This window comes from Grus americana, chromosome 1 (assembly GCF_028858705.1).
Source record: "Grus americana isolate bGruAme1 chromosome 1, bGruAme1.mat, whole genome shotgun sequence".
NCBI lineage: Eukaryota > Metazoa > Chordata > Aves > Gruiformes > Gruidae > Grus > Grus americana.
Genome location: NC_072852.1, coordinates 120,017,899 through 120,042,438, shown reverse-complemented (window position 1 = coordinate 120,042,438; position 24,540 = coordinate 120,017,899). Strand labels below are relative to the sequence as shown.

General features: G+C 43.5%; 2 protein-coding genes across 6 annotated transcripts in view; both read right to left on the bottom strand.

The window, feature by feature from the left end:
* Positions 1–7,435, bottom strand: part of B3GALT5 (beta-1,3-galactosyltransferase 5) — a 37,308-nt gene extending 29,873 nt beyond the window's left edge. For 3 of the 5 annotated variants that reach the window (XM_054820317.1, XM_054820288.1, XM_054820297.1), the window contains exon 1: positions 7,301–7,435. The gene's annotated coding sequence lies outside the window, so the exon portion shown is untranslated. The remainder of the gene's footprint in view (positions 1–7,300) is intronic. The other 2 variants (XM_054820375.1, XM_054820355.1) reach the window with 2 other exon arrangements.
* A 2,987-nt stretch (positions 7,436–10,422) lies between these two features.
* SH3BGR (SH3 domain binding glutamate rich protein) overlaps positions 10,423–24,540 on the bottom strand; it is a 30,596-nt gene continuing 16,478 nt past the window's right edge. Inside the window, exons 4-7 of the mRNA XM_054812786.1 lie at positions 18,637–18,750; positions 14,068–14,097; positions 11,948–12,055; positions 10,423–10,919 (exon numbers count right to left, since the gene is read on the bottom strand). Of these exons, the coding sequence (XP_054668761.1) occupies positions 11,990–12,055; positions 14,068–14,097; positions 18,637–18,750 (210 nt within the window). The 3' untranslated portion in view covers positions 10,423–10,919; positions 11,948–11,989. The remainder of the gene's footprint in view (positions 10,920–11,947; positions 12,056–14,067; positions 14,098–18,636; positions 18,751–24,540) is intronic.

The following is a 24,540-nucleotide window of genomic DNA, read 5'->3' as shown; positions in this document are numbered from 1 at the left end:
CCGTGAGATGAACTGACCGTAACCCCCATTTCCCGTCCCCCTGTGCCGCTGAGGGGGGGAAGGTTGAAGCCGGGAGTGAAGTTGAGCCCGGGAAGATGGGAAGGGTGGGGGGAGGTGTTTTAAGAGTTGATTTTATTTTCTCATTCCTCTACTCTGTTTTGCCTAGTAATAAATCAGATGAATTCCCTCTCTAAGTTTGGTCTGTTTTGCTCGTGATGACAATTAGTGAGTGATCTCTCCCTGTCCTTATCTCGACCCACAAGCATTTCGTTATGCCTTTTCTCCCCTGTCTAGTGAATGAGGGGAGTGAGAGAGCGGCTCTGGTGGGCACCTGGCCTTCAGCCAGGGTCAACCCACCACACACTTGCAGAGGCATTTGCTGTTTTGACACTGAGAAAAGGGACGTGGCAGCTATCACCCCTGGAGATGCCTCTGCCCCTTGTGGGGCAGGACCTGCTGCCCAGGTGCCACCCCACTGGGTGATGGCACCAAGCGAGGAAGAAGCACTTGCTGAGTTTCTGCCATCAGCTTCGCATCCAATTTGGAAATGAAAAATACAGCCTGACAGGCCACCCTTTAGAAGTCTCTGACCTTCATCTACAGCATGTCATTAAGCCCTGCTGCCAGCTTTTGGGACTCAGACACACCCTGTGGGTGGCTATCGGGTGGGCCTGTCTGTAACCAAAGAGCCTTCGTCACCTCCCAGGGGATTATCTCGGCGTGCATTTCTGAGTCCCGCTTGCTGACGCCGACAGGGATCAAGTGTCTGCCAGGCTCTCGTGATGTTTGAATAGCAGCAGACAAGACTTCAACATGCACCCTTAAGGCACCGTGCACCAAAGTACCTGTGTTTTTAGCATAAGTCACTTGAGAGAAGATGCTGATGCTGACGTTAGGAATAGTTACAGTCAGGCAAAGACCACTACAGGTTAAAAATGTACTGCTAAGAACAGGAGTGCAGAATGCTTTGCTAAGGATATATAGCACTGGTTGAATTCACTCTCTTAGCTACCTCTAATATACTACAGGCACCTCTAGGTAGCAAATTTCCACCAGTGAAACTGGTTGCCAACAGCTGCCAGTTTCTCGAGGGAAGTTCCCAGCTTCCTTGCAAAGACCTGCAACGTCTCGGCTGTGTCACCACAGTGAAAAGCCATGCAGCAGTGTGCAGGGGACCTGTCATTCCCTGGCTCAACAGCTGCTTCTTTTCTTCAGGTGAGAGGCGTTTCCAGATCCTGGAAATATTCCTGTTGCTATGTTATTTCTCAGTGTACCAGGCAGCCTGTCCTGTATGTTCAGTACATGCTGTTGTACAGTCATACTCTCTCCTCGCTTTATTTTTCATGTAGTTAGTTCCTTGTGACATGTAATGTACGATTTGCAGTGTGCATCTGCTGAAGAGACATTATTTCCCCTTCCTCTGGAGTAAGTTCTTTCTCCAGCTTTATGCTTTCTCTACTCCCGAGTACAAAACAATTTTCAATATCCAGCATTTTTTGGAAATTCCAAATTTGAACATTTGGAAATTTTGCTGGACTACACCAACCAAGGTCCTGTCACCTCCTCTCATAAACTGGACAGTGCAAGGCCTTGATACCTGGAATAGCTTTTCCCGAGTCTCTTGGTGAGAATTTATCCTTTTTGACTAGGAGTTCAAACATTACACAGTACCTGCCCCAACGGAGGTGCCACTGCAGTGCTTTGCAGCATTACTCAGAATTCCCTTCACTTCTGAAAATAGCTCCTTAGCGCATCTACTCATCACATTTCTCTCTGCCACCACTGCATCACGTTACAGCTCCCCGTGGCTTGGAGATGAACCTGTGCACACAAGCCTTTCTCCTCCTGTGCCAATCCTAGGAGGACAGGCTCGCAGCTTGTAGCAGAAATTATTTGCCACCATAGCACACGATGCTGGTACTCCATACCACCAAATTTTATCTCACTTCTGTACTTCAGGGTCTTTCATTTCTTTCTGGGCCACCGTACTGTTCTCCTCTGCACTGGCAACGCTCCCCAACTCCTCGCCAGTGCCAAACTTCATCAGCACGTGCATCCTGTCCTGGGGCCGCTGGTTAAACACAGTCCCCAGGACCCATCCATGGAGGTCTGTGGTACCTTGGGCACATCCCTTCCAGCCCATGGGTGGCTGCCCTGCCCCTCCTTCCCCACCGCCTTATCCTCTCCCTGTGCCAGGCATCAGGCAGAGGCATCCTCGCCACCTCCAGCAACAGCCAGGTGATACACCACCCACCCCGATACACCACCCACCCCGATGCACCACCCACCCCACCACAGTCAGCGTTGCTGGGTGACTCCCCATACAGATTTTGGCCACCCAGACCCCCGAGGTCCTGCCAGAGCCAATTCCTCTGGCTCCCGCAGTCGTCCATGATGGGCCACAGCAGCGGCTGCTCTGAATGCAGCCCGAGGCTGGCCTCAAGCCGAATATCATTTTCTTTTACTGCCTCTAGCTTTCATCAAAATCTGATTAGGAGCACATGGACTCAGTATCAGACCCATTTAAGTGGGATGTAGACAATATTAATGCAGCACACCACATCATTAAAATCTAGTGACGCTATAATCCTTATGGAAAAGTACTGGAACACATAGAAAGCCAAAACTCCTCTAACACACCATGCTCCATCATGGACTGCTGGGAATTGCTCATGTGCAACAACCAGAAGACGCTTCTTAGCCCAAAGGGGATTTTGCCCCCATTTACTTTCTCACTTTTCTTGTTTTTTCCTTCCCTCCACTCCAGACCAGGTAAGAAACATCACTGAGTTAGTGTCCACACTCACACCCAAGATGCTGCTAAGTAAGCTGTAAGGGCTGGAACAGCACCCCTTTTTTTGGGATCCCAGGAGAAGCAACCACCAGCAGCCCAGCCCTTTCCAGCTGCCACCCGCAGCCCTGCTGCCTGCTGCTTGCTGTGCCCAGCACATCAGCCGGGGCTGCCACCACAGGGATTATCTTCTCCCCAGCCAGAGGGATGCTAGAAGAGGATGCATCTGCTTTATTTGTTTCTTTGGAGCTTATTACGGAGGTGATTTGCTTTTGTTAAAATAACAAAAAATCAAAAGAAAAAAGAAATAGAAGTCCCCATGGTGGGTGGGGGCAGGGCGGGGGGGGAGGGAAATACAGGCTGGGCAGCAAGAAAAAAGGCAGCTCGTGTGCTTTGTGCTGCCTGGCAAGCCCTGGGAGTGCTAACTTTATCAGGGTAATGTGATTTTGAAAGCTGAGGCCAGCAATAGCAAGCTTCACCATTGCTCAGCGTGCTGCTCTGGCTCTGCACTCACCTGCAGCCTCTGCTCTGCCTCACCAGGAGCTGGTGGGTGCTGCGGGTGGATTTTGTCACACACTCACACACAAATGCTCCTCCAGCATGGTAAGCCACTATTAAGAATACCTTATATAAACTCTATTCTAACCTTGCTGCTCAAATGTTGAAAAGCTTGAAGGTCAAAAAGAAATAAAAAGAAATATTCCTCAGAAAGCTGGAAGTTGGAGCTTGTATTGAGTCTGGCTGAGATGGAGTTAATTCTCCCCACAGCAGCCCTCATAGTGCTGTGCTGTGTATTGGTAGCCAGCAACGTGTTGATACCACACCAGTGTTTTGGCTACTGCTGAGCAGTGGCACAGCACCAAGGCTGTCTCCAACATTTCCCCCCACCACCACCGGCAGGCTGGGGGTGGGCAAGATCTTGAAAGGGGGCACAGACAGGACAGCTGACCCCAATTGGTCAAAGGGATATTCCATACCATATGATATCTGCTCAGTAATAAAAGCTAAGAGAAAGGAGGAGGAACTGGGACCATTCGTTATTTATGGCATTTGTCTTCCACTACACATACTGAAGCCCTGCTTCCTGGGAAGTGGCTGGGCATTGCCTGCTGATGGGAAGCTGAAAATAAATCTTTTCTTTTTCCTTTGCTTATGCGCACGGCCTTTGCTTTTGCTTTATTAAACTGCCTTAATCTTGACCCATGAGGTTTTTTTCCATCTTATTTTTCTCCCCTCCCTGTTCTGCCAAGGATGGACAGCAGTGGATCGGCTTGGTGGCCACCTGGCATCCAGCCATGGTCAACCCACCACAAACTGACAGAAAAATGGTGTCCATCCAGGATCTCATCCTTAAAGCCAGTGGAGCAGAAGCTGCCGCGCTTTGCTACCAGCTCCACAGCAACCGCTCCGCGCGGGCAGCCAGCTGGGAGTCGGTGCTCCGGCTTTGACAGCTGCCCTCACCCTACCTTTGTGCAGTCCTGGCTCCACTGTATCCCAGTATCTATCTCTGAAGTCATCTCCCATGCTCACCGGGACTCCCCCTTCTCATCCACCCCTCCAAGGCTGCTTTTGCATGACAGGCAGCACATGATTGCAGTGGGAGAGATTAAGTCCTCCCAGCCCAAAGAGGAGAACGGGTCTCCGGTGCCCAGCTTGGGCCACCATCAAGTCAACTTAAACTATGGAGTGTTGCTGTCCAGAGCTGTCTGCAGGAGCGACAGGATAGTTTTTATTTTAATGCTGTCAGCGATGTGCTTCACCAGCTGCAGGTGCATTGTGTCTGTGATGGGAGGAAGGCTTCCTTGGGCTCCCCTCCAGCCATGGGTACCTCCCAGCCATTTGATAGGACTGAGGAGGTTGACCCTCCCCAGGGGCCCCCTTCTGCTGTGCCAAGGTGGGGACAGCAGATCCGGGGGGTGCATGGGGACTTGCTCCATCTCGGCCAGATGCTGAGCTAGTGACTCTATTAGCACGCAGATACAGGGCTTCTACATGGGCTGTACGTCAGCATGAGGTGGGTCGCCAATGGGCCCACCATCCAGGCAAGATTTCTCTTTGGTCTTTGATCTGCCAAGCCCCCCTCGGGTGCTAAGCCGTTAGGAAAGAAAAGTAAAAGTTCTTCTAGGTTCTTTCATTGTTTTCTGCCTCCAGGCTTCCTTTTCTGGGGTTACATTTTCCTGAAGGATTACACTGCTGAAAACGTAGAGATGCTAACGCCTTTTTTCCACACCTATCAGCAAAATCACAGCTAGCTAACAGGAAGGCACTCTGTGTGACATCCTTTTCTACTTATATAAAGAAGTAGCTTCTGCAATTTCAGAAATATGTTCTAAACTTTTTCAGTAAAGCAGGAAACCCAGATAAGTTCTGTTCTGCTTCAAAATACATTACTTAGTAAATGTGTAAGCCATATGAATCTGACTTTCATCAAACGACTATAAACATTTATTTTGGAGGCCAGTTTGTGACATAGGTGTGTGTAGATACAAGCTTGTTAAACTCCGAGAGAGTGGAGACACTGACACAGTTGATATTTTTTAAGAGGAATCCCCAGAGAACTGTTTCAGAAGTACAATTCTGGTCTAGGCCAATGAGCAATGAAGAGGGAAAGGTGACCATTTTTCAGCCATTTCTTCTGTAGGCTGCTTAATAGTAGAGTTAGGTGATGAAATCTTTGGAAAGGAGCGAAGATATAATGGAAAGGAGGAAGTGGTTTTGATAGCTGTCAGGTAAAAATATGATGGAAAAAAAAGTAGAAATTAACATTTTTTAATGTGGAATGGACAACTCAGAAGCAAATAAGCTCATCAAAGAGAAAAGATGCAGTTATACTTTCATCTTTTGATCAGTGCATTGATACTTTGATTTTATTCCCATACATTTTCTACAAGTATTTTCCCACTTTCATAGGGAAAGTACCGATCCTCATAGAAACTGTTGTCACAGGTATTCTCAGAGATTCATCCTTTGTCCCTCGGAAATAAGGACTCCACAGTTCCTTCCTACTTTTATCCCTGGAGGTATTTAAAAGACATGTAGACGTGGTGCTTAGGGACATGGTTCAGTGGTGGAGTTGGCAGTGTTAGGTTTATGGTTGGACTCGATGATTGTAAGGGCCTTTTCCAACCTGAATGGTTCAAAACCTTTAGTGACAGAAAGCCATCACTACATGCAAAACCGTGATTGGTATGTTCGGAAGCAGGGGAATGCACAGCAAGTAGTCCACATCTAAGTTGGACTCCAGTGCCCTTGATTTGTGGTACAAAGCATGTCATCCCACCTCTGCACTTTACTTCCCCATGAGCAAAATGGAGACAGTAACTCAGTAAGAATGAAAGTCTCAGCTGAGAATTGCTGTTTCCTCTGTTTGCTCTATGCATGACAATGACTTTGCAACTAGAGGAACAGCAAGCATTCTTCCAGATGTTTGACATCAAACCACAAACTGCCAATCTGCCTTCTGAAGAAATTGCTATCTTGAATTTTCAGCTTCCCAGATTGTTTGTTAAGCGTATTTTCAGCCTTCTGAAGTTGTCAAAGGATGCAGATAAATGGTCTTATCTCCTTCAACACTGATATTCTCACAGTAAACAGATGACTATTAACAAGTCTTATTATTTGGGAGGCAGGTGAACAGATGAGGTGGCTGGAAAGGTGACCAGAAACACTGACTGGGGGCTGGTGCTGTATTGGCAAAATTATCAAACAGTTTAATTTCTCTCCAATGAATTTCCCTTAGGGTTTTCTTAGAAGAAAAACTCTTACACAATTTGTTGGCTCAGAAGTGCTCTCATGCAAGAGGCAGCACGGCCCAGGTTGCCTTCTGAACCTGTTATTCAAAACCCTTTACTACTAGCAATGGAATGAAGCTCCTAATATTCATTTTCCCAGAAAACAAGCCTCTAGACTAGCTCTGTCTACTTAGTTGCTTTGCGAGGATACTTGTAGTCTCTTCTTTTACACTTCAGCAGTCTGTTAAACTTGACAATCAATCGTTTTAAAGTGTGAACAGCCACCATCCTATGACATATATGGATCTGTAGGAAGCATAGCTTGAAGTCTTTCTAATTTTAGCTTGTTTCAGTATACTAGAAGTTTCTAGCATCAATCATCCAAGGAAAATACTTTACATACCAAAGCGTCACAAAAAGCAGCACGCTGTTTTGTGTTTAACTGTGGTGCAGCGGGATGATTTTGCATCCACATTTTCCTGAAGCATGTGAAATGCCATGTACCAGGCACGCCCTGTTAACTGACTGCATTTGCTTTCTCCCAGTAAAATGTAAATTACATAAAAATGCAGACAGTATGTTTTCAAATGCATTTATGTCAATAGCTCACATATTTGTGCTACTGATTTTTGTTCAGCTGTAGTTAGAAAAGACTTGATTCTTTGCCTAGTTGCACTAAATTACTGCAGAAAGCAGTAAAGTTATGTAAGCAGAATAAGCATTATGGCTAAAATCATGGAGCAGCTGTCAGCTTTCCATTTATCCTTTGCATACTCACAACTTCCTTTTCGTCTGGCAGCAAAGATGATCAGCACACGCTAACAAGCATTATCCCAAGGCGCACCAAAGAGCTCTGTTATAAGTATGACCATCCGCTACCCCGTTTGCTTCTTCGCTACACACTGAGCATAACCCCAGTCACCAGCTGAAGACCAGGGGAGCGCGTCACTCCCACACGGGAGGCTTAGCATTCCTCACATTCCCTGACGGGCTTTCCAGATTAGACCCTCTCGAGAAGATGGTTGCCATATTTCTGCCTTAGCAAGTAATACCTGAACGTGCAAGGTGCGGTGGTTTTGTTTCGAGTGTAAAGCCCGTGGCCCTCTTTGTTCTGCACATCAGTGCGGGGGGAACGTGGAGCTCATGGTTCATCAGCCATGCGAAGCTCAGGCAGCTTGGGGAGACGTCGAGGCTACCACGAACACGCCAGCTGTTGCACAAAATGAGCTCACTGCATTGGATTTACCACTTTTGCAGGGTGATTAACAGTTCTGTTTTCATTTTGCCTACCATACTTCCAAAAGTCCAGCCTTTTGCTCAAAACTACTGCAGCGATGACTGCCACTCCAATTGGGCTGCCGGTGAGATGGAGAACATTTTCCCCAAGAAGAGTAATCACCTGCAGGAGCATAAGAAACAGTCAAATCGGTGGCTCACCCAACCTAGTACTGAGACTTTGAAAGTGGAAATGGGCAATGTTATTTTCAATTTCTTCTGCCCCAGTCCCCAGTATCCATGATTCATTAGATGAGGGGTATTGGTGGACACATCCCAGGCTGTAGTATCCACTTACCAGCTTCCTGTTCCTGACATTGCCCAATATCTTCTTGGGCCTGTTGACACTGTCAGTCTCCAACAAATTCCAGAAGTTTCTGTGTTAAAAAGTACTCTCTTTTATCTCTTTTAAGCTGATCTGCTAATTTCATTGTGTATACTAACTGTGTATACTAATTTTCATTATAGTATTGTAGGATTTTTTGACTGACAGTCCTGCATTCATCTTATTCACAGCCTTTATGGTTTTTGTAAATTCCTTGGCTTCCTCTCCAAATTGAAGATTCTTTTCAGCCTCCTCATGGAGCAGCTGTTTCATCCTCTATAATTGTTTCCTCTGTACCTCTTCTAACGCCACTCCATCTTCCCTGAGATGCAGAGGCCATGCTACACAAAGTGCTCAAGATGTCAAATCAGCAAAGCTTTTTATGGCAGCAAAGTCATATGCCGTCCTCCTGACAGTGCCTAGCATTTTCCTGGGTCTTGGCCACTGCTGCACGTTGAGCTGATGATTTTGGCGAGCCATAGGTGAGGACTCCAAGGTCCTTCCCTCAGCTGGACCTGCCAGCTCTGAGCTCGGCATCGCCTGTGAGTGTAAGAACAATGCAGGCAGAGCACTGTTTCCCCATCCATCCATCTATCCCGTCCCAACAACTGCAACTTTAGATGTGTACTGAAGAAAAGAATGTACTCACTCAGGACATTCAGGAAACCTCCACAAATTTTTCATCCACTTTATTTGTTCAGTCATTGTTCAAGCACTCATAGTTTAGGAGGTCTCAGCTTGAAAAGCTAGCCTCTTCTTCATCAGAGTTAAACATAAACTCTTGGTTCCTTTGGAGGTCGTTTTGTCTATGAAGCTATGGGCTACTTTGGCAATAAGCATTTCTCATCCCCTCCCTTCCTCTATAAGCAGTTTTTATAAATCTCATAAAAAGTAATTGTACAAGGGACTGAAATCCAAGCTCCTTCCTCCTCAGTGAACTTCTAACCAAAAGTTAGAGCATGAATGTGGATTAATTTTCTCTGCCTCCCTGGCCCACTGAATACAGATGCATCTGTGTTGGGTTTGTGTGGCAAGGTTTTGGTAGCGGGGGGGCTACAGGGGTGGCTTCTGTGAGAAGCTGCTAGAAGCTCCCCCTGTGTCTGATAGAGCCAATGCCAGCCGGCTCCAAGACGGGCCCGCCGCTGGCCAAGGCCAAGCCAATCAGCGCCTCTGTGATAACATATTTAAGAAGAAGAAAAACACTTAGAGAGAGAGAGAGAGCTTTTGCAGCCGGAGAGAGGAGTGAGAAGATGTAAGAAACTCTGCAGACACCAAGGTCAGTGCAGAAGGAGGGGCAGGAGGTGCTCCAGGCGCCGGAGCAGAGATCCCCCTGCAGCCCGTGGTGAAGGCCATGGTGAAGCAGGCTGTCCCCCTGCAGCCCATGGAGGAAGGATGAGGGGGTGTAGAGATTCCACCTGCAGCCCGTGGAGGACCCCACGCCGGAGCAGGTGGAGGCACCTGAAGGAGGCTGCGGCCCGTGGGAAGCCCACGCTGGAGCAAGTTCCTGGCTGGACCGGTGGACCCGTGAAGAGATGAGCCCATGCCAGGGCAGGTTTGCTGGCAGGACTTGTGACCCCGTGGGGGACCCCACGCTGGAGCAGTTTGCTCCTGAAGGTCTGCACCCCATGGGAGGGACTCCATGCTGGAGCAGGGGAACGATGAGAGGAGTCCTCCCCCTGAGGATGAAGAAGCGGCAGGAACACCGTGAGATGAACTGACCGTAACCCCCATTCCCCGTCCCCCTGTGCCGCTGAGTGGGGGAAGGTTGAAGCCGGGAGTGAAGTCGAGCCCGGGAAGATGGGAGGGGTGGGGGGAAGTGTTTTAAGAGTTGATTTCATTTCTCATTCCTCTACTCTGTTTTGCCTAGTAATAAATCAGATGAATTCCCTCTCTAAGTTTGGTCTGTTTTGCTCGTGACAACAATTAGTGAGTGATCTCTCCCTGTCCTTATCTCGACCTGCAAGCATTTCGTTATGCCTTTTCTCCCCTGTCTAGTGAAGGAGGGGAGTGAGAGAGCGGCTCTGGTGGGCACCTGGCCTCCAGCCAGGGTCAACCCACCACAGCATCCAAGGCTGACAAGGCTTCAGTAGAATGGACTGGGACATCTCTTTCCTTCAATGAAGACTGCGTATCCTCGTGGTTGGGGTTCTATACACAGCACCAGAAACATCAGCAGGAACGTAAGGCGAGGTGAAGTACTTTGCATAGCCTACAACTGTAATGATGGAAAAAACTTAACTTTACAGATCTTAGAGCAGCTTGCTAGGGTTAAATTAATGCTTTTGCAGACAAAGAACAGATAAGACAGAAAATGCATTTATTTAAACTGCTGTACAATGGAAATCTCAATCATTTTCAAAAGCCAGCTGAGGGAGAAGTGACTCACATAGCTTGCATACAGGAAGCCTCTTTGCAGTTTTCAGTGCTGAATTTCTTTTTCTCTGAATACGTCACTTGTGTGAATGCAGTTCTCTGCTGAGTGGCAACAATGTGTTTGGCAGTATATAAACATAGAGAAAGACATGGTTCCTGCCCTGAGGAGCTTACAATCTAAAATGTGACATGGACAACACTATTCCAACGTATAACAATCAACTGAAATACCATCAGTCAGGTATAAGAAGATCCATTTTAACAAGCAATTGGAATACCAAATATATATATAAAGGCCACAGGTAGGACAGGGTGGTGTCTTTGTTCTGTTATGTATTTATATGTTCAGGCACGAAAGGTAGTGATTATTTGCTTAAAAGAATGATTTTATTTTCTTTGGCGGGGCTGCTCCAACTTGTGCTTCCTGAACAAAAATAAGGAAAATTAAATTAGAACTTAGCACTCCTTCTGTGATTTTACATGTCTGGACAGTGGACAACATTGGGATGAATTAATTCTCATGCAACAGAGGAACCCAGATTTGGGAGAGGTAGTGTGAAAGAAGTGACGGATTTTCTGTCCTGTTGAGGCACGACGTCTCCACATCAGCATACGGTTGGTGAAACCTATGGCAACTACCTCAGAGGCAGAGTTAGCTGGGAATCCCACGAGTTCTAGTGTCTCACACTCTGTGTCTGCAATTGGGGCAGAGTCCTGCCACCCAAGGGAAAATCTGCTAGAAATTCCAGTTTTATTGTAGGTGAACAGGTTTTCGCTATAACTGATTGTCTGATCTCTATTTCTGTGCAGAGGAGAAGATACAGTAGGAGGAAGAAGAAAATCTGGAATTAAATTTGAAACCACATGCTGGCAAAACTTGAGCGATGCTGGATGGTCATACGTCTATACAGGCACAAATTCTGCCTTCCAGATGCTTCCTGGTTTAGCTGCAATGAGTTTAACAGCTAAGCGTACTTTTGGCCCATCAGTTGGGCACTTTGTGCATATATGCTGACCGTTCAAGCATTACACACCCAGTGTGCTGCTCTTTGCACTGCTCACGTGGCAGTGAGCTCGGGGGCACCGTGGGAAGATGCGAAGGAATGTGCCCAAAGCAGGTATCAGAAGCCTGGCGGGGAGGCGAAGGTTGTAAGAGCGATGGGGAATGGATCGAAGGGCCTGCAGTATTTGGTGGGTATTAGGGATCACAGAGACAGCTGTGTAGGAAAGTCAGATTCATTGGTGCCACAGAAATGGGGAATACTAGCAAACTCATTAGGGGCAATAGTTGTGACTAACTGTTATGTGTCAACTGCATAATACCTTTTTTTTTCTGTTTTGGTCCTTTTTTTCCATTCTTGTCATTGCATATAACAACAATATGTACAAAAGTTTCAAGTTTATGTTACTTTAAGAACATTTAGAAAGTGTGCTGGCTATCTTAATAGTTACCTGAAAACCTGTTCAAGAACGAATGTGTCATGGGGAAGTGTATTAAGACTCTTCTTGCTCCTCCTCCTCTTCCTTTTCTTCTCCCTCTTCCTGCTTTTCTTCTTCTTCCTTTTTTATAGAAAATAGTTGTAATTATCACGTAGGAATTGAAGCAAAATAAAGTCTTGACATGCAGAGCTCTGCTTTTGCAACTGTTATGTTCCTAGTAAATGCAATATTATTAAAGCTTAAAAAATAGAATAGAAGAGAGAAGTAATGTATAGAGCTTGTAATCTTAACATGCCAGGGCTCTAGTTTTGTGGAGTTAATAGGCAAATGCAAGAACATAAGAACCCCTCTTCTGACAGAGGTTAGAACACGGTATGTGGTTAAGCTGTAAACAGATGTTCAAGATCAAAATAAGAATATGAAATATATGTAAATATGACACAAAGTTTAGTATTTTTAATTATATGCTTTCTTGGAGCAGTAAACAAGTCAAGAAGCATGGCACAGGAACTAGACCCTTGAATAATCTAAAAATCATTTGGAGTCAGATAATACAGCCTTGTTTCTGTTTTCAAAGTTCTTATTTCTCTCTTTTATAAAGAGAAATGGCACAATTTAAAGGCAATAACCCTTTCCTTCAGTCAACCAGTTATCTGAAAGATATCATTTATGTAACACAGACAACAATCTGTGTTTGTCTTTTAAGAGCTAGTAAATGAATCTTTAAAGTGTAGTCGTACTCTGAAAAACAACTGAAAATGGCATTGTAGGCTTCTCTGCTCCTTCTCTTCCAGCAAGCTCTTGTTCAAAGGCACTCCTTCTGTGTGTATAAACAAGCTTTATCTCAAAATGTCATACCTTCATATACTACCTAGACTACAAAAATTATGGGAATTTCTTCCCGGCGTAATCAACCAATCAAAGAACACATAATTAGTTTTCCGTCAGGACTGCAGGTAGTATATGAGCAGCACAGACCCTAGGTTTTCCTCTCAGACACATACTGTCTGTATGACAGTCACACCTGAGTCGCTGAAGTAAAATCCTGTTTAAACACGCGCTTGGGAATGGACCTGTGTAATCAGATTCCTGGTTTAGAATCATTGTTTTTCAGGGAAAACCATTGCACTAAGGGACCAACCCTGCAAAACCAGAAATGTAACTCGAACGTCCACACAGATCAGCTGGATTAGAAGTTCTTGTGCCAAAGGAATATTGCTTCTTTCAGCATTTTCCCCAGGAAAAGTGCCTTTCATTAGCACTCCTTGAAACAGGGCCAGGCAAGCCCACGGACAAGCAACATCTTTCAGATATTAACAACTTCCATTCAAAACTCAAGTCAATTAGCTTTTACAGAAAAACTGGGTATTTTTCTTGCTTGAAGCATTAGTTAGTGGTGCCAGGGTGCACTAAGCAGCCCTAACAGCCCTCGCCAGCCTCACCAGGAGCCCCCACGCTTTTCCCATGGGCCCAGGAGCTCCATTTCAGCTGCCAGGTCCACAATGCATAACTCTGACAGCGGGCATGTGTATGTATACACATGTATATATGCATGTCTTGCAGTTTGGAAGTGGGAGGATGTGAATGTGTCCTCTTATTAATTGCAGGTTTGTAGTGGAAAATAGCCTAAAATAATCATTACTTTTACTGGGAACACTGAAAAAATAGTCAAGGCATAAACTTGCAATGCTGGGCAAAGCAGAAAAGTGTATAAGGATTTGCACCTGGGTCTTATCAATTCTGGCAAGGAAAATATTTCCTTTATAGGCACAACTGCCTAAATTGTCAGTGTGACTCTTTCACACTCACACCACTAAAAATGTAATCAGCATAGTGTCAGTTAGCGATTGTCAAAGATATAGATGCCTTGGGAGTCCCTGGCAAATTTTATTAAAGAATCTGTGAAAGACCATTTCTCTTCCATTTACAGTTTTTAATGATGAAGGGCCTATCTTTGTTCCTAAACAATAAGACTATGATATGACCAATAGTTATCTCTAGCAGAATATAATACTACTATATTTAGTTTCATGAATAAGAGTTTACTAACTTCTGAGTGAAGCAATGAGACCGAAAAGGAATTAAATGCACACAAACAAAAGATGGAGGCAAAATGTCCAGATATACTATACCCCTGTTGCTGCATGATCTTCCTTGCTTTCCTGCATAAGAGATACAAAAGAAAATGTTTAAAAGGTAGACCAAACAAAGAATATCAGAGGTCATACAGGCAAAACACAGCAGAAATTACACACTGAATTTAGGAAAATTATGTGGAATTCAGTCCTCCAGATTAACTCACAAAGGACATTTAAGCTAAGCTTTTACTTTGAAAAAGGGCTATAAAATCATTAAATACAGCTCCCTTTTTCTCAGTTACTTCCAATCAAATCTGCTTCATTGACAAGCAAAGCATTAGAGCTGGGGTTTTGTTTGCTTTTATGGGTGTTTTGGGGTTGGTTTTTTTGGTCATTAGCTGGTCTGCAAAATAAAATTTAAATCAGAACTATACAGAGTCTTATCTATGTTATATATCATCACTTAGAATCTGGCTTGCAATTCTGTTAACTGTTGTAGGCTGGAACAGATGCCTTGGCTCAACAGTACTGGGGAATAAGAAATAATACAAGCTGGTTTTAGACTGTAGATTGAGCAGAAGTCATGAAGAGAAGAGAGGCAAAAAAGAAAAAAGGAAATGTACAGTGAATAGAATTTAATACCAAGCTACCAAGCTGGTTATTGTAGAGAAGAGCTAATCTTACACAAAATCCCAAAGAGAAAGGGCAAATGGAACAGTACCATGCAGAAGGCATGAGCAGTTGATATGCATTTGAATAGAATGAGTTGAGATAAGGAAGTGAGCTGCAGTGCCAGGGTTTATATATGGCCTGGGGAATTGCTGAGACAGGATACAGACTTGTGTTATAATATGATTTCTGAACATGTTTCTAAAATAATTCTGCCCTGAAGTAAGCCTAATCTGTACTGCAAACTGATTTAACTGGGACAGCACTTATAAAATATTCTAACCCCCAAGCTAAAATCTAAAGCTAAAATCAGATAGTAAAAATAAAGAAAAATTATTACCATCACATCTAGTGACCAGCAGAGTCCTTGCTGTGCCACGTGCATAGGAGGTCACAGTCTTTTCCTCAAAAAACTCAAAAACAAAGGGACAGACAAAGCAAGAAAAAAGGGACACTATATCCAAACAAAATGGTTCCTCAACCTTCTCCATCAGAGGATGGGAATTAGGAATAAAAAAAAAAAAAGATTAGGAAGAAGTCAAGGATCAGCTTGATGAACTGATTCGGGAAGAAAAGCGTGCAACAGGTTTAAGGTGAAAAAAATTTAATAATCTAAAGAAATCCTAGTGCAGCTGTCCCTTGGTGACGCAGGCTGAAAGCTGTTCCTGTTACTTACTACCGGGTCTGTGTAATGGACTTTCTATTTCAACATCTGCTCTGGGCTTTCCTGGATGCTCGTGTGAAGGAGGGGCTGGAGCTGCTGAAGCCTAGGCAGCCTAACGTGAGGTGTGTGAGGAGCGACCTGTCGCACTGTGCGCTTATCCCTGCCACTTTCAGGAGGAAGCTGCTGACTTAAGAGTTTTTTTTTCAGAGAGTTGGGGGTCTCTTGCTGGTTTTCTCAGGGTCATACCACGGCCTGAAACAAAAAGCTGGAGCTTCTGGACTCCTGCATCTCCCAGCAAGGGCAGCAGAAGTAGTAGGGGAGGGCTGCAGCCTCCACACTTTACCCACATTGACTGTTGGCTGCCAATCCTGCTACTGAGGCATTGGAGGAGCCTTCTGAAATCTGGGACCCTCCATGCAGCTCCACAATTGAGACAGTCACAGTTTATTTTCTTATCTGTCTTATGCTCATTGGCAAAGACTAAGATATCTTTACCTCGCCAAGACTCTTCTAGAATTTTTCTATAGCACTGGCATTTCTCCTGCACAGTCACTGGAGAAAAGCTGGCTGGGTTACACCCCGCATCAGAGAGTCATTTTTAAGCTGGTTTGAAACTGAGTGCTAAATAAGGCCAAAATGCCAATACTAGATTCCCGCTGGTATATTAATTCAGAAGCAGAACATAAAACTGCGATGTTTAAATTATGGTATTTTGATTTGAGGGTTTGTCAAAAGAGTAAGTTGACACTCCAAAAGGGACCTGACTGCTGTTCAAAAGATGCACAGTGGGCCACTGATAAGAAGGTCACCCTTTCAGAACCCAGTATACAGAGACCAGCTCCTAATAACCTAGAAGAAAAAAGACACGTGTGGGGAGACCACACGGAAAACATCTATTCAGTGTGGTTAAGTGGCCAAACAAGGTGTGCTGGGCTGCAGAATGAGAGGAAGAGAGGGAAATACTGAAAATACTGTGTTGATATTACACGTATCCTTTAGGACCTAACATCCAGTGGAGATACTCCAATGGCAACCTGACAGTCTTGAAACGTATTTAACTTCATAAAACCCTGGCCAGGTAAGGAAATGTTATTCTAGCTTTCTTTTATAAGGGTAGAATGAGATACAGATACAAAAGGCAGAATTAATCTCACTGTAGCTGCCTCAAAGTTATTCTTCTCATCTAAACTCATCCTCTGTGTGCTGTCTGTAGTGAATGAGAATACCAGAATTTCTACAGAATGATTCATGCCATCCCAACAGAAGTGATAATTGGGATGAACTGTGGCAAGGTGGACAGATGCCACGTCACTGAAGTGATTTGTCCTAGGTGACATGGGAAGCGGGTGGTGGAACAGGGAGAAAAATGGTTTTTGTGTGTCCCCAGCAGGAGTCTCTGGTACCTTGCTGCCTGCAGTGGTGAGCACCCTCTCTAAAAACGAGTGAGACAGGAACCGAAACAGTGCTTTTTCCTTCCCCTAGGAGCTAATATACACCTGGCATGATGAAGGTGGGTATCAGAGTTGGACGATTTCAGGAAGAGTTTTCCTCCTCCTTATGTAAGACCATGTAAGAACATTTTGACACTGCCAAGAAAGGGGAGGATTTGTAAGACTAACCATATTTTATGCCTTTATAACCACAGAAAGATCTGTTCAAACACACTGTCTTGCTCTCTCCTCTGCCACTCCTCTCCCTGGAAAACTAGAGGAGAATATATTTTCCACTTAGAGCTCCAATCCATTCTGTGCGAAATGCAGCAAGGTGCTTGTTGTATAGGAGTAAAGGAGTGGTATTGCATTATGTCATTACAAAACTTCTCATACACAGCTGCTTGACACATTTGCAGACGTGTTCCAGCATTCTGTTCTCATTTGAAAAACATTAGAGTAGACTGCCAGCCAGAATGGCAAGTAACCTAATCCAGCCAGGGGATGCACTGCAGTTTTATGCTGGCCTTCTCTTAAGAACTGAGGAAAGAGGTATTTGATGGCACTCGTGTGCTGGCTGAAATTCATAGAGACATAAAAGGTGCTTGGATATAATTTAAGGAGAAATTTGAGTTCCCACTGAGGACTGTCTCTCCTCATCGCCATTTTGAAATTTTAAATGGTACTTCCCAGTGCCTGAGACTTGCGTGAGGCTGTGTAAAAGGGTGCTTTTCCAGCCTAACACTGACTGGTTCAGTCATTGTTAAAAATGGGAATGGGGAAAGGCTTACAGAGAGGTGCTTCCTCTGGAAAAACATTGCAGCTAGATGGAAAAAAACCAAACCACATTTGTTTTGGTCTTGAGTGAAAGAGATGATGCATTTGTGACAGATATTCCACTGGGACCATCTGATCTCCAAACCACAAAAAAAACCAACAAGTGTAAGCACTTGATCCAGCAGTAGGCCTGCCTCTTTGGGAAGAGAGTCACCTGACACTGCAATATCAAAATAAACCCATCCTTAAATGCCAAACTGTCCAAGCAGCAGGAGAAACAAAACAGCTGGATCCCTATCTCCAGACACAGGACTCATTTTTGCTTAGTCTCTGCTGGGTCTAGAACCTGGCTGGTAACATAAACACCCCACTGAGGAAGACACCGGCACACAACAGAATGGTCCCTTTTTGCAAAATCCATCTACCCTTTCAACCAGAAGTACTTTACTGATGTTAGCTAACTGCAGCATATTATATTAGGGAATTGAAGGAACTCAGATGGCTTCTTACAAGAACCTTTAGCACTGCAGTTTGAGATCTGCCCATATCAGACCATCATGCAGGCAGAAAGGATAACAACAGTCTCTATTTCTGCACTGCCCAAGGGTTTCTGCATGGCCTGGAGAAGGCACAGCCAGATCTGGCTTGCTGCAACAACAGTCAATGCTGGTACATGACAACAAACATTAAGAACTAGTTTTATCAGCACTGCAGATGCCGGTCATTAATAGCAGTAAATTTTTCCACACAGATAGGACTCTCATGTTCAGTCCTAAATTATTCTCCATAACTAGAGTCTGGTTCCAAATGAGCCTTTAAAAAAAAAAAAAAAAAAAAAAAAGCTTATGGTAACAAATGGCAAAAGGAAACTGTTAGAGACAGCTCTTGTTATACAAGTTCCCTGGAGATTTATCTAGGTTTCATATCACTGTAATGCCAAAGAAAATGCATCTGAAAGACAAGCAGGACCACTCTGCAATCAGTTTTTCCACCCTGAGGCACAGTAGGAGGGCCTGCGGGTTTGTTTCATGTGCTTAGGACAGGTAAAACCCTCATATCACAAAGGGAAAAAGGAAAAATTACCTGTTGATCTTCTGATGGTGACTGATCAGACCGAGCTTCTTCATGAGCCCCTTCATCTGCCTTGTCTTCCGTGTGTGCCTCAGTTTCATCTGTGGCATCAGACTTTTCGGTCTCCTGGCAGCAAAGGAGAAGTCATTGTTAGCCTCAGGGCACATAACCACAATTCATTTCTATAAAATTCTTCACTTTACAGTTTTGGGAGGTGTTTTTCTAATTTTGTTTCAGCACTCAAATGAAAATATACCCTTTTGGACATTTTCCTGTGAAAAGAATGCTTGTTGGCATGTTGATCTGTTGGTAAAGGCATGGGGTTGTGTAGGGAAAACATGAATTCAAGCACTTCTTCCTCTTCAGAGCACAGTAGATTCTCTAACTTTTCTGTGGAAAGTTTAATAGGAACTGATACTGACCCTGCTGGCACATTCTAGCTTCAGGAAAAAAAGCCTTTTTCCCCAGCATGCATTCCAATTAAACTTCATCAAGAAGCTACAGAAAAAGAGAAGTAATAAAGGATTTCATAGATAGGCTCTTAACTTTCTCATTTAAAATCCGGAAACTGTTCCTCAATTCACACACCAATCTATCAAATCTATTTATTCCAGCACCGTGAACAAGCACCTCCTAGAAGGCTCTTTATTTTAAGTGCTGTTGTACTTTCAGCTAGGTAGCTGTGAAAGGTCACACTGGATCACACGTTGTGTCAGATAAAAGGAGACCTGTATGGCCTCGAGTGGAACAACAGAAATAGGATGAAATGCAATAGCATGAAGTGCAAAGTCACATTATTTGGGACAGGTAGTTCTAGGACAGAGATTAGAAACAGATGTTTCTACTGCGCTTTGGGAGCTTGTTAGCTGATGATCTTCAAAGAAGAAAAAGATGGATGTATTTGAATAATCACAGAATAACTGAGCCACGAATGTGATGCGATAGTGAAAGAGGTAATAAATGTGATCCTCAGATGCATGAGGTGCGGTATAGCTGGTGGAGCTGAAAGCGAATATTAATGCCATTGCATAAGGCCAAGGCAAAACCTCCTCTGGATCGCTCTGTACCGTTCCGGTCACTCAGGCTGAAGAAAGAGAAATTCAGACTGGAACAGGTGCAGACAGGGGCTACAGGAATATCTGAGAGTGTGGAGAGCCTGTCTTATGAAAGGGTGACCAAAAAAGCTTCATTACTTTAATCTATTGAAATTAATGCTGTGAGGGGATATGATGGCTCTCTAAAAATAGATCAGAGTAAACATCAGGGAGGGACGGGATAAGGAAGAGCACTGAGGTAGATACTAAATGAGTACAAACTGGCAGTAAATAAAAATTCTAATCAGCAGTGTGAAATTTTGGAAGAGCTTTCCAGTAGGGAAGCGGAGGCAAAGGACCTAATTCATTAAAAGGGAATCTGACCACTTCTGAGAGGCGTTATCTGGTGTGGTTGCCTCCAGCAACAGAGAACTGGGCTCAGGGGAGACCCTGTCCCATCTCATCCCAAGTCCTACATGCTTTGGGCAGAGCAGCATGTCCCTGATAGAAGATGAGCTCCTTTCTCATCCCTGTGACCAAGCCCTTACAACTCATCCACCTAGTCAGTTCGGGGTTTTCTGCTTTTCTGTGATTTCATTTGTCTCTACAGTGAAACAAATGTCGCCAGTCACGATCTCCTCTCCCTTAAGCTTCACAAGTCCTCCTCCAGCGTCCTCATCTTATATGATTTCTTCAGCCAGTGTACTTAGCCTGCAGAAGCGTGACATAGCATAGCTATCTGGCTTTTAGCCCCAGAGCTGACTCGGGTGAGTGCTGACTTAGGGATCTTTGTCCCATGTGGGACACATGATGTGGGTGTGCAATATGAGACAAGCCCTCCAGCTGAGATGCTCTGCTCAATGGGGACAAAAGTGATAGAAAGGAGGTTAGGAATGTTTGGAAGCAGATACCATGACAGAATGAAGATGGACAAAATACTTCTGCAGTTTTATCTTTTTCCTGAAACTTTACGGTCTGTAAGATTTGGTGCCCTTTTGGCAATTTTCTCCTGAATCATGGAAAATATGTTTTATATGTAAGGAGCTTGCAATGAAAAGAGAGTTAGCACATAGGCTCATAAATTCCCCTTCCTCTCTGCAGGAAAAAAACAACAACAGCAAAAGCAAAAACGATCAGCAGCAAGCATCGCCCTCCCTGCAGTCCTTCCCAGCACCGCGCTGCCCTTGCCCTCCTGGCAGCAAAAGCCTTTCCAGGGCTGCATGGTGAACTGGAGTGGGAGGCTGATCAAGATTAAAGCTTTAAAAAGAAAAACATTTCTATATCTCACACAATTTGCACACTCCATTACACAGCTGTATGGATGTTTTTGCCAGCATGTGGGGGATGCTTGGGGGGGAGGAATGAGCAGCTGGGAGTAAGCAGAAGGAGCCAGAGGCAGGAGGAAGGAGAAAAGACTACTTGTTTTTCTGGCAATATTGTCTCATTTCAGGTGCACATAAAACTGTGGGCTCACTGCACTCTGATGCTGGTGGCACTGTTATTAAAAACAGTTCTACAGAGACATTTGTTTGGCTTAATTTATCTTTTAGTTTTCCCCCACAAGCTAACAAAATATTTTAAGATTAAAATATGTAGCAACACAGATATATATTGAAATTCTCTTCTGCAACATTGTGTTAATACATTGTTTTCTTAAGCAAATGATAACTTCCTTACAGATACTTTCTTTGTAGCAGTTCCTAAAATGAAAAGGATGGTGTTAATAAAAACTAAATTGGTTAGATATTTATTTTCAGCATGTGTATTAACATTTCATTTTTAAATCTATGTACTCGATATTTTTGGCAGATACATAAAATACATAAAGACTGAAGATGGCATTCTAATTAAAATGAGCCTACTGTGTAAGACTATCTCAGATGAATCATATACTTACTCAGAGCATAAGGCCAAAAAAAAGTTGTAGCTGAAAGAACTAAACTCTAGAAGCAGCGTGTTATCAGCCAGAACACATGCGCGTGCACACACACATACGGAGTTCTTGTTAATTACATGGAGAACTGTGATGTTTAGAATATCATCATTATACTAGCTCTCCATAGAAACACAAAATTTAATTTTTAACTAATTTAAAATGAAGTACCATTTATAAAGATTGTCTGACAGGTAATTTTCTCTTTAAATAAAATGCACATTCTGTAAATTTATAATTCAAAGCAGTCTTAGTACAAGTCTTCTTCAAGTAAAAGACTAAAGCTTAAGTATCTGTGGATTTTGGTCTAGCAAGATTATGGATATTAAGACCAAGAATACTAAGGTTAAGTATTTAAGTATATACATGATTTGAAAACAGACCTTCAGCTCAAGTAAATCAGCTTCACTGAGTTCACAGAGCAATTGCAAACCTAAATTATCTTGCTACAAGCTACTGGCTCTCTGGACTTCTGGGAAACAGCAGCCATTTACCACAGCAGTTAATAAAGATCTCAAAAAAAACTGATTGTCCCTGAAAAAAAAAAAAGTAATTAATTACCTGCATTAAAACCAGCATGCTAAGCATACTGTTTGTCATCTTAGTGTAAGTAATAGGCATCTCATTGACAAAACAATTCACCTGTACCATTTTAGAAAACAAGCAGTGCAGCCGGAGCTTTTAATGGGCTGTTCATACATCACCAATATTTCAGAGCATTTTCAAGAATATTGAGAACAGTCTCAGACTAAGCATAAAAATGAGGGGGGTTTAAAAAAGAAACGGACCCAAGTTTGGGGGCAGCTGAGAATGAGACACCTGACCCTAGACATACAAAATACATTGAGTATAGCTCAAATGTACACATGTATGCTAGTGGCACATCACTGTTCATGCCACTAATCCAAGATTAAATGAGATCATTCAGAAATCTATCACTAACTGCAGTGATCTTTGGGTCAGGCACAAAGCGTTGCTGTCCTTTAAATCCCAGCCTGCCATGGAACGTGTTTAGAAGTTAGAAGTATTTAAGACCAGGTATTCCTTCAAGTGAGAAGGTATTTCATATTAATAGACTAAAGAACTTATTAACACAAACCCTATGGCTGCTTCTTCTCTTAGGCATAGAAAACTGTGCAACTCATCCCTGTTAAATGATGCTTTAGAAAATATGATAACCAGTACAATGGAGAGGCAACAGGAGAGGATGATGTGAGCTAATTGACCCTTTCTGAAGTACCAAAAATAAGTATTGATTTTCTGTAGTGTCACTGAGTTTTATGGCCACATAACACCCTTTAATTATAAAAATGTCCTTGGTATATAGGAAAAAAAGTGTGAAGATCTTTGCCTGACTCCCTCAGTGATCTACACAAATAGCATTTAGAGCTTTGGCCTTTCCACCAAGATCTGCAGAAGTTTCCATATGCCATCCAGGCATCTAAATACTTCATTGACAGAAGTCAGGGCTACAAAAATGCAAATTTGCAAAATTGAAACATGCATTTTGCACTCAGCAGGCTGACGTGGCAATGGATTTCAGTACAAGCATTTTGTTGGCAAGTTGTAATTTTTGAGGGAGTAGTAAAAAGCTCCTCTGCTTGCTCTAGAAAATAGGCTTGAAACAGTCCTGGGTCAGGATCCTAGTGGGCTGTGCTGTGAAACAGCATCACAGTCATTAAAGAGCTTCTCTACTGCTAGTGCAATATGAGACAAAAGATGGAAGGAAAAGGAAAGAGAATCTTCTGAGGCAAGAATGTAAAACATGTATCAGCTTCATATTAATCTTTATAATGCCTCAGTGGGGTAAAAACCCCTTGAAAGCAAAAGCTTACTGACTGTTTTGTGGTGTTTCCATGCTTTGTAGTTTGCTTCTTTTACAAATTATCATCACATTCCAGAAAAAAAATCCAATTATTTAAGAAAGTATTAGTAAGAAACTCTGTCATATGTGTCAGCATCACCATCTCTTCCACACCGGACTTATTATTTCAGATTTATGCTGCTGGAAATCAATGTCATGAGCCACCCATTGTACTTCATGCTAAGGTTGAATTGACAGCCTAATGAAAGGAAAGCAGCAGCAGTGCAGCAAGGTTATTTGTATGACAAAGCACAGCCAGACTGTCATGCAGTGAAGATGCTGAGAAACACCTCTGCCAATAAATGCTAAAACACTTGTATCTGTCTCTCTCAAATTCAGGAAAAGATTCTAAAAGGGAGATGATGTAAATATACTTCCACTCTTTACATGGATTTTTTAAGAACACTCTCACTTATTTCCACTTTTTGGACTGAAACAATCACCACCACCACCAATGCAGCAGTTAATCAGCGTAAACCTTACTTGCTTGCTACCAGTAGCACTAACACTTATCTGCTCAGCAGAATGTATGGAACATATTATTTTCAACATTTACAAAGTTGTCACGAAGTAGAAACTGTAATAGCCTCTGCTGACAGCTGGGAATGAATGAATTCTGAAAAATTGCTACTTTGCTTCATAGACATGCTATCTAACAGAACCTTGCATGAAGGAGCAGACAATATATGAAGTGGGAAGATGGAAAAATGCAATTTTCTTTATCTCATTGATTCTCCATGTATCTTTCATAATGATTATAATACGTAATACCTGCAGTCCTTTAAGCTTTTCATGGCTTTGTGGATGTTAATTAAATGAATTCTCACAAGACCCTTGTGAGGTAGGCAAATAATTTTTATTTCCCTTGGTGGGAGACGGCACGGCTAAGGCACAAAGTTTAAATCACTTGCTCCTTATCGCACAGGGACTCAGTGTCAAAGACATTTATAGCAACTGTGGCTTTCCCCTGGGTATTTCCTCATCTGTAGCTTTCAAGGCACTTAGCAAAGGCTCCTTTTTCTCTCTGCTTTTGCGGAAGAGGAAAAACAGACATTTACAACAGTGTTTCACTCAAAGCTGCTGCA